Source organism: Gambusia affinis, linkage group LG19 (assembly GCF_019740435.1).
Source record: "Gambusia affinis linkage group LG19, SWU_Gaff_1.0, whole genome shotgun sequence".
NCBI lineage: Eukaryota > Metazoa > Chordata > Actinopteri > Cyprinodontiformes > Poeciliidae > Gambusia > Gambusia affinis.
This window is the reverse complement of record NC_057886.1, coordinates 18933134-18949711: the sequence shown is the minus strand read 5'-3', so window position 1 is coordinate 18949711 and position 16578 is coordinate 18933134. Positions and strand designations below refer to the sequence as shown.

The window sequence follows — 16578 nt, the reverse complement described above, 5'->3', positions numbered from 1 at the left end:
TTGCTACAAAGATTCTTACTAATTCATTTCCCAAGCCTATTAATCAAAAGCTCCTGGTAAATGAAAAAGTACTACATACCATTTTCCTTCTTTTATTATGTAATTTTATAGTGGTCAAATCAGTGGAATTATACTTCCAGGAACTACTTTTGCAGTTCCCGGAAAGGATAATTTGGTTATATGTAAGCCTCACATTTGAAGATATGTCAATTAAGCCCAACATTCTAGTAAATCTATGTTTGAGACTGTATTGAAGATAACAACTTGGTGTAAGGGTTTAGAAAGATAAACCAGCATAAAATGGGAAAATGTATAGGTAAATATTAGTAACTGTTACTTCTGACTGCCACTTTGATTTTGATTTTTTTTAATGACAGTAGGACTCTAAAGTCTCAAGTGTTTAGGGGTAGGAGTTTATAAGTTCTCACTTCTTCCTACCCCATTTTGAGCATGATATGTTAACTGAAACAAAAAATCTGTATTTTCTCTTCTTTCTTATGCACTTCTTGTTACTGTGCACTATTTTATTTTTATATTTGTATCATGTTCAAATAAATTTCATTTCATTTCATTTCATTTCATTTCTTTATGAAGTACAACAGGAAGTAGTTGTTGCTCTGTTTTGTTAACAGCTTGGGTTGATGAAAAACATTGGACTGGCTGACAAGAGTTGGTTTCCTAACAGCTGAGGAAACATTTTAAATATTCTTTAGAAAAAGCATCAGTGTATATATTTTTTTGTTTGTCATTTTTTTTTTTTTTGTTTGCCAACAGTATTATTAAGATTCTGTCTCTCAGTGTCATGCATCATCATTGTGCCGTTATAGTGTTGGCATAACTGTACATCCATTGTCAGTTTCAGAAGGTGACAGAGTAAAATGCCTCACCTTTGATTCTTGGACTTTTTGAAGAATGATCTCATGTTCCTCATCACCCATGTCAAACACCTTGAAAAAGACATTGATATAATTATCATTACATAGTTACATGTAACAGTAATGTCTGCTAATTCTGCTTTTGCAAAAAATAAATTATTGAACATTACTGTGGTTTTAAACTCTTTCTTGCTTCTATAGTACCTGAACTGTTGGGAAACCCTTTGAAATAGGACTCTCATTTCAGACAACCAAAAGGCTACAATCCTTATTGCAGCATAATCACAGCTGAATATCAGTGCAAAGTGTAACTGGGCTTTGATGTTTAATCAGTTTTGAGCCAAGAGCATCTGCTCGAATTCTTACAGCCTCCTCACAATAAATAACACTCTCTGGGAGGCCACCATCAGTGTTACTGACAGAAATTTAATGAAGCTCCAGGACAAAAAACAGTCTGTTCTATGATTGTGCTTGTGATTATTACATGACACTCAGACAGACAGAATGGCAGACACACATACAGATACCTTCAGCAGGTAAGCAAACAGCTCGTCGTCACTTTTCACATGTTCTGGAGCAGGCACACCAACCCTGTTGACCACCGTGTACACAGCTTCCTCATAAAGCAGATCCAGCTACATGAAAACACACTCCACTCAATAACTTCCTTTCAAGGATAAATGCATGAGTTCTTTTCCCTACATGATTTCTGCTCTGCTGCACATCACAAGCAGGGATAAAAGCCACATTGCTTTCCCCTCTTTTCATCTTTTAAAACATAACTCCTGCTGAAACACAATGGACATAGCAAAAAACAAGCCGACACACCTCTGTCCTGCTGACTCTTTCAGATATAAAGGCCTGGTCCACATGCTCTTGTGGTGGCGGCATTGTGCATGACCCTCTTTGGCACTGCAAGGAGACAAATTCAGTTTAGGCTCTGATGAAAAGGTTCTGCTGGTCATCAGACAGGAGAAGCTGTCAGATATTGGAAAGTATCACTTAAGTCAAGTAAAAATACTTCACAAAGGTTGCTCTGCAAACACAATAAAGCAATCAGAAAGGGCTAAGGAACTGTAAATGTCATCAGCATGGACTTCAGAACTACATGGAAAATGACCTGCTGTATTCACAATTAATAAGAGTTTGGCTGATATTATCTATACAAGATCACATTATTTTTATTTAGATGTTTACATTAACACTAAAATTGTCATAAGCTTTAAGGGTTGTAGTGCAAACAGTTGAGATTTATTTACTCCTACATAATACATAAGTGAGAAAAAAAAATCTAAATTTTGTCAAATAATGTTTATCTTTAAAACAGCATAAACTATTGAGTAAGGGTAATTTTTAATTCATGTTAAAAACTGAAGAAAGATATCCCACTAAATTTCGATGTCACAACTACAAATAGAAACTTAATTTCTTTTAGTTTGTCAATTTTTAAAGCAGTGTGGATATGATTTACGTCTTGACCAATGTTGACGGTTTCCGTTTGTCATTTTACAGTGTTAACATGCAGTAATTTGGGTGTGAAGTCATGAGTTGCTCTCATCAGTCATGTCTTGCTCTGCCAGTAAAGTCTGAACATATCAGTAGACAGCAGCTTGCAACAGCTGAGCACCCAGTCTTCTGAGCACTCTGTTTAACCCAGTCCTTCTGTCTGTGGACGTCATAGTGGTCATGATGGTGGGCTGAAAGACAGCTCTGTGCCCTGCTGGCTACAAAAACTGTTCACGTTTCGGGTGTGTAACAGATGGAAAGGTGGAAGTTGGGTTGGGGTTACCTCAGCCTGGGCTGCCCGCATCATGTTCTCCTGTTTCTGCAGGATGGCATTCATACGCTCAAAGAACTCTGCACTTTCCCCTGAAATCCTGCCAAGAAAATGGAGCAAAATGAGAAATTGTTCTTATTTCTACAACTTATCATAAGAGGACGAACTACACAGATTGACCTAAATAGGCTACATCACCTGATTTGCTGGCACATGAATATTTATGAGTATTAGGTGAACACACATCCATGTTCAGTGACATTAGTGAGATCAAACAGCATCTTGTTAATACACATTTTGATCAGGGTTTATCAATACATGATATTTCTTTATCTGGTTCAATGTGCTACGGGACTTCCTCTCCTGTAGTTCTGTGTTTTATCAGATTTATAAACACCTTCTCTTGTCTAGCATTAGAATGCTTTCAGTTGCACTCTGCATGAAGCATGTTAATCAAATTTTATATGTCGGGTTGTGCCCAATATGCAAATGATGCTTTTCTGTTTCCTCCAGGTGGGAATGAATCCCAAAACTCCTGCTAGTCACAGTTGTCATGGTGATGAGGGCACGTTCAGAAAAAGGGTAGCTGGCTGAACACCTTGGGAATCCCCAATAAATCCACCCTCTCCCCGATCTATCCCCCCTCCCAAATCTCTCAAGGGGTACCTTCCTTTCAGGCTGTATGGAAATAACAGACAACTGCCCTGATGTGAGCTGTAGCAGAACCAGCACAATCACTCGGGCTGTGGGGTTTTTTTTTATTATTTTTTTTTAACGCCTCATTTTGACTATCCCCTCCCACTGTGATTCTGTCTTCTTTCTCATCTATCAGGCAACACTGTGCAGAAGAGCCCCTACTCCCTTCTTTATTAGCGTCATCACTTCGCAGCAGGCATATGGCAGCCCATCCCAGCACCCACTGACTTTCAGCATGGTGGGAGAGCGGATGGTAAACTCGTGAGGGTGTTTATGGAGACTAATAGAAGGCATGCTGGGAGAACTGGGAGGATTTTCACTGATGTCAGGCCAAATACACAGTGAAATGTGTGATGCTTATTAGACAACGTGACAGATTAATTCTAATTTCCTGTACATAAAAATCTGTTAAAACTAGGGGGATTATAGCTCACAGTTATTATAGTATGAAACAATTAGTGGGTTTCCAACAAATTGGCTATTTACTAGAATTAGTTTATTTTTATCCTAATCAGCTCTGATGAGTGACCGGAAAAAAAAGGATTTTCTCAATCACTAAATGCTGTAATGAATGCTATTAGGTCACACTATGTGCAACAGTCAAGGATGTGAACTGTATTAATGAGTGTAAAAGACTCAAATGTAGCTGTGAGATGTTTACAACAAAGTCAGATGAAGTTCAGAGAAGCAAGAGGCCATTTAAAAGGAGTATTATGTCAACAAAAAACAAGAGTTTCAGTCGATAAGGAAGGCCAAATGGAAAACTGCAGTTATTCTGGTTTACCGTTCTGAGCTCCCTACCTCTGTCTACTTTAGAGCAAGCTAAATTTGAAGATACTTTCAGTCTATCTGAAAAATCTCAGAAATTTAGATTGCTGTTTTAAGAAAGCTAGCTGTGGGTACTGCAATACAATGAACCCCTCAAATTCATGGATCACTAAAAGCAGATTCACATATTCTTATGTAGAACATGAATCTGAATTATTCATAGAAAATTTGCTATTACGCTATTGCTTTTGTCAATTTTTGAAATATTTGAAAGAAAATGGGAAGTTGAAATACCTCTGTGCAATGCAACTTGACACACTGTTGAATGGTGTGCACAAAGCAACCAATCTTGGAGCCCCATTCATTTTTCTTGCCGCTGATTGGCAGCAGAGGTCAGGAAGACTGAAGGTAGTAGCTTCTGCAGTAATGCTAAGATGGCTTATATATTTGGCATTTGAGTCAGTTAGCTTATGTGGCCAAATATCGGCCACATAAGCTAATTTGAATAAGTAATTGAGCTTCATGTTGGATAACTAGGATTAACTGGAATGTGTACTATCTAGTAAGTAACTTGAAAATGTGACTGAGGTGAGTGAATGATCTTGTGATTTGATAGAATATAAGTTAAACCCCTGATAGTGTGGTTCACACTATCCAGTATGAGATGTGGTCATGAGTTTATTGGCATTTAGAACTGATGATCAAAAGCTTTTCTTTTTAATTGAAAAAGAAAAAAAGATTGAATTTAAAAGTGAAAAAGATTGATTTTAATTGAAAAAAAGATTGTAAGACGTGCTTAAAAGCTGTTCACTTGAATCTGGAAAGCCAGGATGCATGTAGCTACCAGCTCTGAGTAAAGTAGCGAATGCATTTAATTAAGAAAGTTTAGACAAAATTACAAGTCCTCCTTGATGACATAGCTGAGGAGTGAGGTTATCGGTTATCTACCAACATTTTGAAAGTTGTAGAAGACTTTCTCAGAGAAAAATATTTAAATAGGATTTTGCAGCTGTGTCTTTAGCTAAGAGGTTTAGGATTTCTAAGAAGAGAGAATAATGAAGAAAATATGTTAACTTAACTCGGAGAGATTACAACATGGAAACGTTGCATGCACACTTATTGCTCATTATAATGTTGGGTCCTTGGTGTTTAGAGTTTTAATTTACACATAAAATCAAGACCTGTATTTGGAGCCACTTGTTTTTTTCTACAACTGTGTTCATTTGCCCAAGGTACTGTTGTTGTCTCGTCTTCCGCCGGTCAGCCTGAAGATGTCTCTTTTTGAATGGGAGGCAATACATTTCAGGTAGGAAATAAAACCCTACTGATTAAAATTACACACAGATTAATTTGATTTGACATTTACACGTATATAAAAGCACAGTTCAAATGCCTCTTTCAATCTGTCTTTCTCTTTTTGTGTCTATCTCTCTCTTTCTCACATACAGACACACAAACACAGGAGCATAACCGGAATAACAGTGATTTGATGTTGCTAGGAAACAAGTCTTTAAAAAAAGAAAAAAAAAATGTTCTAATTTATTTTTAAAATTCATCCAGATGCTTCAATCATGTTTTCCTCTGAAGAGAGCGAATCAGAGGCAAAGCAAAAATTTAAAATACGAGTCCCATGTAAATTTTCTATTTAAGAGAATTGTTTTAAGCACCTCTAAATGGGTGTATGAAGGGGACAGCATGCGGTCTCTGCAAACGTAAACATACTATGGCCATGCATAAATAATAATTAGTTTTGTACCCATCACTGTTATGCCAAGCATGACAAAGAATGTGACATCCAGTTGGATTGGAGCAAAATAATATCCTTTTATTTTTTTTAAATTGGTTTTATCATGGCTGTCACATAACAATATAAGCCTGCAACTCGCATCGTAAACAAGATCTCTACTACAAGGATCAACCTCAGTGATACAAAAACTGTCTGTTTTACTGTAATTATCTCTCTGATTAAGAAACAAAACATTACAGGTGGAAAAGCTTCACAGCAGAAAAAACAGAACAACCACCAAAGCTCTAATTACATCTCTCCTTTCAGTAACTTGACAATTATATTTTGGCACCAAAATAATATTAATAATAATCAAAAAGGGTTAAGCACATAAAAGGAGAGCATATGATCTCTGATTCTTCCTATTTTATTTCTTTTTCACTTTTAGCTACTGTCATCCATATTTGGTAATATTTGTTCTTCGTTTTGGTTTTCAGATATAAAGCTTTCAAAGTTGGAGCTTCTTGAGAAACACTGTGGTACTTTTGTATTGTGACATTTTGTGTGAGATCTTGTAATACCTCTATTGCTCAGAAATCACTGTGATTCCACAAACAAAGAGGCCTTGTAACTGAATTTGCGAATGAATACTCAGCAGTGGGATTCATTCAAAGTAGTGTTTGAAGAACATCACATGAACGATGAAGCAGGCTCAATGAAGATCTGAATGTCTAGACGATTCACAGCATCTCCATGAACTTCAAAATGCTACTATTGGGAAATTGGCACTACAACACCAAATGCAAGAAAGGATACTGTCAGAGAGATGCAGTTTTCTATTGTGCAGTGGAAAATAGTTTTACTCTCGATTAATGCCTTCCAGGCTGCTTAACCACAAAGTTCATCTAAGAATGTACATTTTGGCCTTTGCTTAGGCACAACACAACACAAAACTATACTGAATTGCAATAGAAAAATCACATTATTTTGTCTGAAACACAAAACTCCACCAGAGGACATAGCTTCCCAAATCACTGACAATTCATCATCAAACCCAGCTCTGGGACCAAAGCTTTCAAAATTAAATACAGAATTCAGTTTCATTTGAAAAGAGCACATTGTAACACTGGAAAACAGTCAAGTTTTTCCTCAACTCTTGCCAAGGTAAGACTCACCTTGATGTTATCTCTGGTTCAGGAGAGGCACAAAAGTTGAAATTTGTGCTTTAGATATGTGTCTGTCCGTTGGCTCTTGAAACAGAGAATGCAAATTGTGGACTTCCCTCAAACTCCTAAATGGGCCTTGCTTCACAATCCTCTTGTGAAGCAATCAATAACTGGTGCAAAAGCACTAGCTTTTCCCACACTTTTAACTTCTACTTAACTTTTTATTAATATGCTTGGACAATATACTATTTAGCAAGGGCTGTTTTGTGGCCTACGCCCATTGTGGAGGATGGCAGTGATTTTACTGGACAACTGTCTTCCATGTGGTTGTGTGGGCAGTAACATAAAATTCAGTTTCCATTAGCTGCTATATAATATGTAAGTTTTACTTTTTGACTTAAATTTCTAAAAACGACTTTCTTTAAATCTCTAGTTTAATAAGGAATAATAATTAATAAATAAGCTCTTGAGTAAAACTATATGAACTCTGTGACATATTCAGGATTCCTAGTTAACATTCTAATTCATTTTCTCCATTATGAAGATGTAATAGCTTCAGTACAGGGACAAGGAGTCAAGGCTATTAAAGACATTGCCACAAATTTCACATTTAAAACGAAAGCAAATTTAGTGTGAAATATCACATTTGCCACTGCTGAAAGCAATCAGAGGGAAGATTAAACATGTAAATAACCAGCAGAAATATACAATCAAACATAAATCCTGTGGGTTTTTCTTCACAGTCTGACCAGCTCACATCTGAGTTATTTTTATTTTCTTTATGCATTTTTTTTTAACATTTCCAGAGATTTAACGATTGGTTCTCACAGAGGTAAAACCAATAATGTGCTCAACTGAATTAAATATTTATGTCGTCTGTCTGCCAGTCACTGTCTACTCAGAGAGCCTCAGCTCTGACGGCTGACTCTACCACTGGGTCAACAGCTGCAAACGAAGCAGTCCAAATCTACCCGGCCTCATTTGCAAATTCTCAATTAGAGTGAGAGTGCAGGCAGGTCAGCAGCAGTCTGAATGGATAACAAAGATCAACAGCCTGGATCTAATGATCAGCGCTCAGGCTGAGGCTCAGTGGGAAGGCTGCAGCTCCAGGAAACTGGCACGGAAAATGAGAAGAAGGTGAGACATAGTCTGTCAGTTCCGATCAGCTGCTAATGAAGAGCTACAGACCATATTTGAATGGCCTTAAAACAGAATAAATAAAACAAAATGACACTGGATTAAACTAAAAACAAAAACAAAAAAAAAAAAAAAACAATCAAACCATGTATTATCATTTACGCCAAGTTTTAATCATTCAAATCCCAAATGTAACTCTATGCAACACATACCTGCGGTAAACTTCCCTGGTAAAAATAGATGTAGTTGTTTTTGTAAGTAAAGGTTCACATTGTGATATCAGCCTGTATTTGGGTTGCCATAGAAACCTCAGGTTCATACTATCACTTTTGGGTTGAGATGAAGCTCGAATGAGACTGAAAAATATGAGATGACTCCTTTCACCTGAGAGACTTCATTAGTTATCATATCAAACCACATAGTGAGAACTACGCTGCCTGCCCCTCCACTGGCCAAAAGGAAAGAAAATATGAGAAACAATAGAATAAATGTAGACATTGAGGTTGATGTTCAATCAAGATACAAAATGCTGGCAAATTATTTGTGAAGCATTGCTCTTTGGCAACTATTTAGGCATAGTTTGCAATGAGGATTTTGCAGCATCGTTAATCATCTATGGTCAAAATACAAAGGTATTACAAATATTACCATGTTAAGGATCAAAACACAAAATTCTCTATTGGTTTGATCACTTTCTTAGTCCTAGTCTTATGATTTCTAAGATCTTTCTGGCTAAATTCAAGCAGCCTATATCTGTTCAGCCACTCTGCTATACACTGCTTATTTGTGAAGTGCATGCCCATTGGGTCCTTGGTCAGGCCTCTGATATTCCTCACTGATTACTACCCTTGTAATTTGATTAAAAGCAATTTTAATCTCAGCATTGAAATTAGGGAAATTTGTTTTTGTCAAACATTAACTTTTAAGCAAGTGCATACTTTGTAACGAGGCACCAGTCATTAATCTATCTAAGCTGTTAGCAAAAGCTGAAAACAAAAGTGTTACGGTCACTGACCTCTAGGGGCTCTCTTCATGAGAGAGCTTTTTCTTTGAGTTTCAGTTCCACCTGGCTGCCACAGGTGCAATGTGTTGGAACTCGTCAGCCACCCCATAAAGAGCTTCAAACCGGAGATGTTGGATTCCTTTTTCCTTGGGCCTTGATCTGATGTGACTTTGGATAATTTTGCTGTGAGCATTTTGTGAAGCTTCAAGTGTTTAAAGTGTTGTTTCTATTCACAGTGGAAGCTGGTAGGGGTTCTCTGCCATTTTGTTTAACTGTTTTCTCCTATTTTGTGGCTAGTTTTCAGGTTTTGTATTTTATTTTTAGTTCCCTTCTAGAAAGTGTTTTATTTTACAAATAAAAGGGGGTGTTTTGTTGTTTTGGCCTTGGAGACCCTGAAGCTTAAAGCTTCGCTGTGTTTGTTGTTTATTGTGACTGAGATTTTATTTTGAACTATCAATTGAACTATGTTTTTGCTACTGACATCAACTGTTTAGGATACTTTATTTTGTGTTACACCCAGTGCCAGTATTTACCCTTAGTAGTCTTGGGGTGGGGGGTTGTAACAAAAAGTGATTTAAGCTTTGTAACATAAGTGGCAGACAAAATAACTAGCACAGTTTCTTAGAAACTCTAGAGATAGAACATCCTGCTACTAGGATGTTCATGGAAGTAGAGAATACTCTCTGCCTTTCTATTCTGAATTATCAAGAAGTTGGGGTTGAATTTGGACACTAAAAATTCCGGATTTTTCTTTAAACTACTTTAATTATTGAAAGTTCCCTTCAAACAAAACACGTTGGCAGAGTCATGACCGGAATAATTAAATTCACAACTGACAGAAATTTGAAAATGCTGGTGGTTTGGTAAGCTACTCCCTGATCTGAGAAGCCACGTTTATCACTGAAATAAAATCAGGAATCTTTTTGTCGTCAGAACCGCGTTTTAAAGCTCCTTTACAAGCAAGCAGCATTTATATCCCTGAAGAGCCTGTCTGTGCATGTAACAGTGTGGTTAATGTGTCACAGGGGGAAAGTCTGTGTCTGGATGGCTTTTTCAGACTGAGCCATGGCTTGGGTATAAATGTGATATATTATCACATTGTGCCAGAAATAAATTATGACCTGTAGCTTCGGCAACACAGCCACATAAATTATTGCTTCAGAGCTTTTGCTGCCATTTCTGAAGATGTGTCATTATCTGTTGAGGTACCTTGACCGAGCTTTATTTTCACAAAAAAAGAATCTCATAAGCAAAGCTATTACTTATCCGTAATGGGAACAATCAAGCAAATAATAATTCAAGCAGTAGCTGGCAGTTTTAGACAAAGTAATATAGATCTGTACAGACTGAACACTTATCTTGAATCTTAAGCAAGGTTTATGATTCAGTCAGGTGTTTTCAATCAAAAACACTGAATGTCATCAACTTCAATTAAATATGTAAAAGCAAGAGGTTTGTCCTTCTGTCTGAATGGAACATTCAGGTATATGTTACCATGATGTTGAAAAGCAAAGATAACAGCAATAATTAAAAAAGAAAACTGAAAAAATTTCTTTGAATTTCACACAAATTCAAAACGAAAATCTGTTGGACCTATCAGTTTGGAAAGTTTTGGATCCACCATTTCACAGTAAAAACATTATTTGCAAGTGAAAATAAATTCAGTTGTCGGTCCTCTTACCAATGTATTTTGCAAAAGTGTGACTGTTTAGTTCAAATTGTATTGCAGGCACATAAATTTCAAAAAATAAATAATAAAATTAAATAAAAAAACTACAATTATACACATCCAGTCATTCTTGTTTTACTTGGTGCATAAAATGTAAAAGTTGTGTATATTGCAATTATAAAACTAGAACTTGAAAATGTTATGAAAACAGTACATTTAAAATTACAATAAGTTGTAATTTAAATGAACCTTAAGAAATACCTGTGAAGCAACAAAGGTCAAAATTCTCCCACAATTTAGGATAGAAGGCAATTACCTTAAAATTATCATTGCTGCAAAATGTCCTCTAGTTCAGCAGCTTTTCTACACATTTCAGCTTTGTCATGTTGAATAAATATTGACTCAGCTTAATAATTTGTTTATCTGAGGTTGTACTTCTCAAGACCAGGTGATGAGAGAATGTCATTTTATAACATCTTCTGTATAATGATTTGTGTTTGTGTGATCAACAGTGACTCACCTGCGAGGTAAGGGCTCAGGAGGACAGTGTGTGAGGGGACTGCTGGCAGTGGGCGGGGCCTCCCTCCGACTCCTGAGGGACTGGCTCCTCTGGACCTGCCTTAGCACACTACTCTTCAGGTCAAGCAGTGTCGTCATGTTTCACTGGCAAAGACAGCAATGACAAAAATCAAACATTAGCTTAACTAGACAATTATTTTAATTCATTTGTAAGAATTGATACAAAAATTAAGGTCGAGAGACTCTCAGTTTTTATGCTTTAACTCAGTAGAGCATTAATTTTATATATATATATATATATATATATATATATATATATCGAGCTCTGTAAACACTTAGCAACCCCAAGAATCAGGACAATATTAATTTGCACATTTAAAGTATTTTTTTTATATGTATATATTCTTGTAAAGCTTAAAAAAATATAAGAGATACTCTAAAGCAATAACTGTTGCCATTTAAATGAAACGCATCATTAAAAAAGCAAAGTAAAAATCACCTTAAAAGATGAATTTTGCTACACCCAGATTAGTTGATGAAAAAGCTTTTTGGCAAGTGGTTTGTTTTGAGAAAATGCACAAAAGATAAAAGAAAAGATACGTGTCTATGTAATCCTATATGTACATAGACATAATTATTGCATGTTATTAAAGGATAATTAAAATTAGATTTAACATATCCTGTGCAAACACAGACTCTAGTGATAATATTTGTGAAACCTCTGTGCTTAAGAAGGACACTTGTTAACTTTGTGCATCTCTTACTATTCAGTCTAACAAGTTAAACTTCATACCATTACCAGAGGAGAATTTATGATTTTTAAAGGGGATGTCTTGAGTTATTCACTTTCAAAGCCATAGTTTTTGAAAGTATGTGTTTGTACAAAACCTAAATATCTTAACTATGCACATGTTGACTACAGATATTGGATTTCGGTGACAAAAAATAAACATTAATTCTATTATAAGCACATATTTAGACATATTTAGAGAAGAAAACACACAGTTAAATAATTACTTTCTATCTTATTTATCAACATATGGGAGCATCTTCTTTTTCAAATGTCATCCAATCATTGCAGAGAAAGTTATTCTTGGGTTATCGTGACAGCAACATGAGCCTACTAGGCGACCTCAGAGAGATTGGCAATGTGTTGCTAAGCAATTCTCAGAGACGGAGTTGGCGTACGCGGAACCACTTGCCACAAAGTGAATTTTCATTTTGGCTTCCAGGACTCCTCTAAGCATGTCTAAATCATATGACCTCACAGTCCCTACTCTACACAGAGGAATGGAACAAACTGTTCCTAGCAGAGATGTTTTGTACAACAGAACATATTGTCATATTCTCCGAGCGGCATATAGCAATAGAACATGTATAGGAATTAAACTTTATATTTGCATCAAGTCATTTTACACAGAACAGGGACTGTGAGCAAACAAAAATGAGGTTCATTTTGATTGCAGTTCCTCCTTATGACCTTTTTTGCAAGACTTCAGGGAAGGACTTTAATTTGAGAGCAGCTTTCACTTTTATTATTAGTTAATTATTTTAATCATATCAGAACCAGCATGTTCATATCAGGCAGTCTTCATTGAAACAAAGCATAATCTATCATAGTCCCTGTAGCTGTACACCTGCTAAAAAGTCTGTTTTATTTTGTGTTTTAACTAAAAGTTCAGCACGAGCAGATTTCAGGTTTTCAGTCATACAAACGTAAATTTCTTGTACAGCCAAACATTTAACATTTTCAAATGTCAGTCCAGCAAATAAAGAATAGAGGGTCAAGCCTACTGATAACTAAAATCTCCTTTTGAGAATGGTGTGTGTTCTGTTACATCTGTTGAAATTTGGTGGTGGTAGTGTGATGATCTGAGGCTTCCTTACTGCTTCAGAACTTGGATAACTTGACTTCCTTGATGGAACCAAAAGTTTCTCTGTCAGAAAGTCCTGAATGAGAATATCAAGCCATCAAGCTTGAGTTTAAGTTCAAGCACACCTGAGTTAAACAGCAGGAAAATGCAACCAAGCGCCACATCTATCTATGACTGTCTCAAAAACTCAAAAACAAGAGACCTTGTCAAAGTCTGGAATTTAATCAGATTCAAATTCTGTTATATTACCTTAAAAAAGTTGTTCAAACTCAAAGACCTCAAATGTGGCTAATTAAAATCAAATGCTCCAAAAGCAGTTTGACCTAAATTCTTTCAATTTTGAAGTTAAAAAAACCCTGGGTGTTAGTTTTTGCTGTCATGGGTTCTACAATTAATTATTTGGCTTTATCACACATCACTATGTTGGTTTTCTATGGCTATTCCTTTAGTAAATGAAATCATCATTTGAACACTACACTTTGGTTTCACTCAATGTATCTTTGTCTAATATCAAAACATGTTTGATGATCTGTCACATTTTAGTGGGACAGAAAAGGAGAAAAAAAACAAAAGCTGCAAATACATTTTAACAGCCCTATTAACAAGCGCCACCTGCTTAACTCTGCATCTTTTTTTATCTTTTTAAACTCCAACAGTTGTGAGCAGCAGGGAAAAATAGAGGAAACAAAACACGCACAAAAAAACATGCAACAAAGACTAAACAGAGATGGGATTTGATTGATGGAATAGTTGTTTTCAGAGACAGCCAGACACACTCAGGCTTGCAGTCAGTTACTCTTTTCAACAGATGACAGGCTTATGTCTTCGCGTCAATGTGAAAATGATGCCATGAAGCATTGTCAGTGGTTTTGAGGACAATTAGCCTGATGTGCTTGTAGGAAGAGGGTGCTTGTTATTGTGGTCCGCATTAGAGGCGACGCTAATTCATTTTTCTCCCTTGGTTTTGAATGGCACAGTTTAGGTTTGCCTATTTAGTAGCATAGTGCTTACACCAAATGGATCCAGCAAATGAAACATGTTGGCCTCTTTGAGTGTAATAATTTGGAGCACTGAGCCAACAGAATGGAAAGCAGAATGCACGCAGAGTTCTGGCTCAGAGAAAGTCCAAAACTCATGGTACAAGATGCATCATTGTCTGAGCCAAAGAACAGTCTAGTGTCTAGCTACAAGGCTGACAAGCATACAGTGTGTTACTATAAGTTTTCAATTATTAGTTCTTCTCTAATGACAATACCAGTTATTATTCACTATAAACACCTGAGAAAAACTGGACATCTTCAAATTATACCATATCATTTTCTATGATAGCTGTGACTTGGAGTAACACATAGTGGCTGCTTAAAAGTATAAACGCCAAAATCATTGTTAGCAAAAAAGAAAGAAAAAAAAAACTTGTTCTGACCGCTGAAACATCTCTTGACGCAATAAATCTCTGAGAACTCAGATAAAATGAGTTGCTGGGTCTTTGTATACAGGAGTATAAATATTAAAAGAAGTTCAAGAAAATTTTAGACATATTTATAGAATAGAAAATATTTTTTTATTTTCTTTTTACTTTGTACATTTTACACCTGCAACTGTGGCTAACTTATTAAAATAACTATATTTCTGGTAATATAGTTGTTGTCAAACCCATTTCAGATGGATTAAATCTGGATATTTCTTACATTTTAATATTTCAATAAATATATTTCTCATCCAAGTCTGACAATGTCCACTGAAAAATAAAATTATTTGCTAAGGTGTTTTTTTTTTATATATAGATATAAGATACAAAGTATAATTTGCTCTCTCTAGGCCATGATTCCTTGACTTAATTAATGTCATCAACTAGTGTGTATGTGTGTCTGTGGGTGTGTGCATGTTTCATCAGTTGAGTTCAGCTTCAGTCATTGGCTGGCTCTGTCTTTTCTAACATTTATTTAATTTCCCTGTGGGATCATTGAGTATTTTAGAATTTGAATTTCAACATAAACAGTTTAAAGCCAAGCAGCATAAATGCCTTGCATGAGATGCTTAGAAGAAGGTCCCATGGGTTGCTGATGAGTCACAAAGACAAGACAAAATTTCTAAACATTAATTATTTTTAAAGCTACCGATTGCTCTCTGAGCTTACGCAAGTTGACTGAATGCTACACTTTGAAGCTGATTGTATATTTCTTTTTGTGCAGAGGTACAAATTGAATTTATGGCATCCTATTTTATTCACCTTTATTTCTCTGCATAATGAAATATAATTTTTCTAAATATGAAAAAATATCAAGGAAAAAACAGATGTAACACAGGAATGATGTATTTCACTAGCAGACTTTGGACTTTTTCTACTCTGAAGCAAAACAGGCGGATAGTTCTGACAAAGAACCAATACAGACATCAATCCATCCATTGATTTTCTGCACAAGATTAATCCTTGCTGGTTCATGGGGGGCGGGCTGGTCCCTATGTCCATCAGTCAATGGATGGGGAGTTGGATACAGCCTGGCCAGGTCGCCAATCCAATACAGGGCAAAACAAAGACCATGACCAAGACACACTTTTTGGCAATTCATAGTGGTCAATTGACCAAATATGGATACATTTAGAGGGAGGAAGACAGCGGAATATTCCATAAGTGTGGAGTAGCCAGAGAAAACCCATGTACACAGCAGGAAAGACAAAAAACTCCATACAAAAATCCCTACATAGGGATTCAAACCCAGGACCTTAATGGTATAAAGCATAAAGTATAAAGTTTGCTTAAACTTTTCATCTCCTCTCTGATCATACATGAAGTTTGTGTCTGGTTGGCTTTGAGCCAAGGAACATTTGGCTACAGTGCATAACATGGAAATGAGTTTAGGTCTGTTGTACATGTTATGGTACACCAAAAGCTTTGAAAAGTTACAGTTTGAAAAACACAAAAAAGAAAAAAAAAATCTACAACTATTTCTATGATTTACAGTTTTTTTTTATGAGATGAAAGACAAAAATGCTGGAGAGACTGGTGCTTTCTTTAGCTATATGGGAAAAAGGGTACAATATATTTTCTCATATTTACAGAAAAAACAAATTTTTTTCATTCAGGAAATGTTTCCAGTTGTGAAAAATGCTGAATGACTCCCTCTTCTCAAACTAACACTTTAAAACTACAGTTTTCAGTCTACAAGCAGTTTAGGGAATGCTTAAGCTATTGCATTTTGTTATGCAGTTTTATTTTAAAGTTTTATGTTAATGCCAAGTTGCAGTTAAATTGACGTGAGATTCTCATGCTGTCCAATGCTTGAAACACAGGCTGAAAATTAGTGAAGCATCTGTGCAAGATTTTGAGATCAAACTAAACTAAATTAAATGTCAGAGGGAGAAAAAGA

At 36.0% G+C, this 16578-nt stretch overlaps 1 protein-coding gene across 3 annotated transcripts in view; it reads right to left on the bottom strand.

The window, feature by feature from the left end:
- Window positions 1-16578, bottom strand: part of baiap3 (BAI1 associated protein 3) — a 40889-nt gene that overhangs the window by 20794 nt on the left and 3517 nt on the right. For 2 of the 3 annotated variants that reach the window (XM_044099479.1, XM_044099480.1), the window contains exons 2-6: window positions 11338-11480; window positions 2665-2752; window positions 1704-1787; window positions 1403-1510; window positions 888-947 (exon numbers count right to left, since the gene is read on the bottom strand). In XM_044099479.1, the coding sequence (XP_043955414.1) occupies window positions 888-947; window positions 1403-1510; window positions 1704-1787; window positions 2665-2752; window positions 11338-11474 (477 nt within the window). In that variant the 5' untranslated portion in view covers window positions 11475-11480. The remainder of the gene's footprint in view (window positions 1-887; window positions 948-1402; window positions 1511-1703; window positions 1788-2664; window positions 2753-11337; window positions 11481-16578) is intronic. The other variant, XM_044099481.1, reaches the window with a different exon arrangement.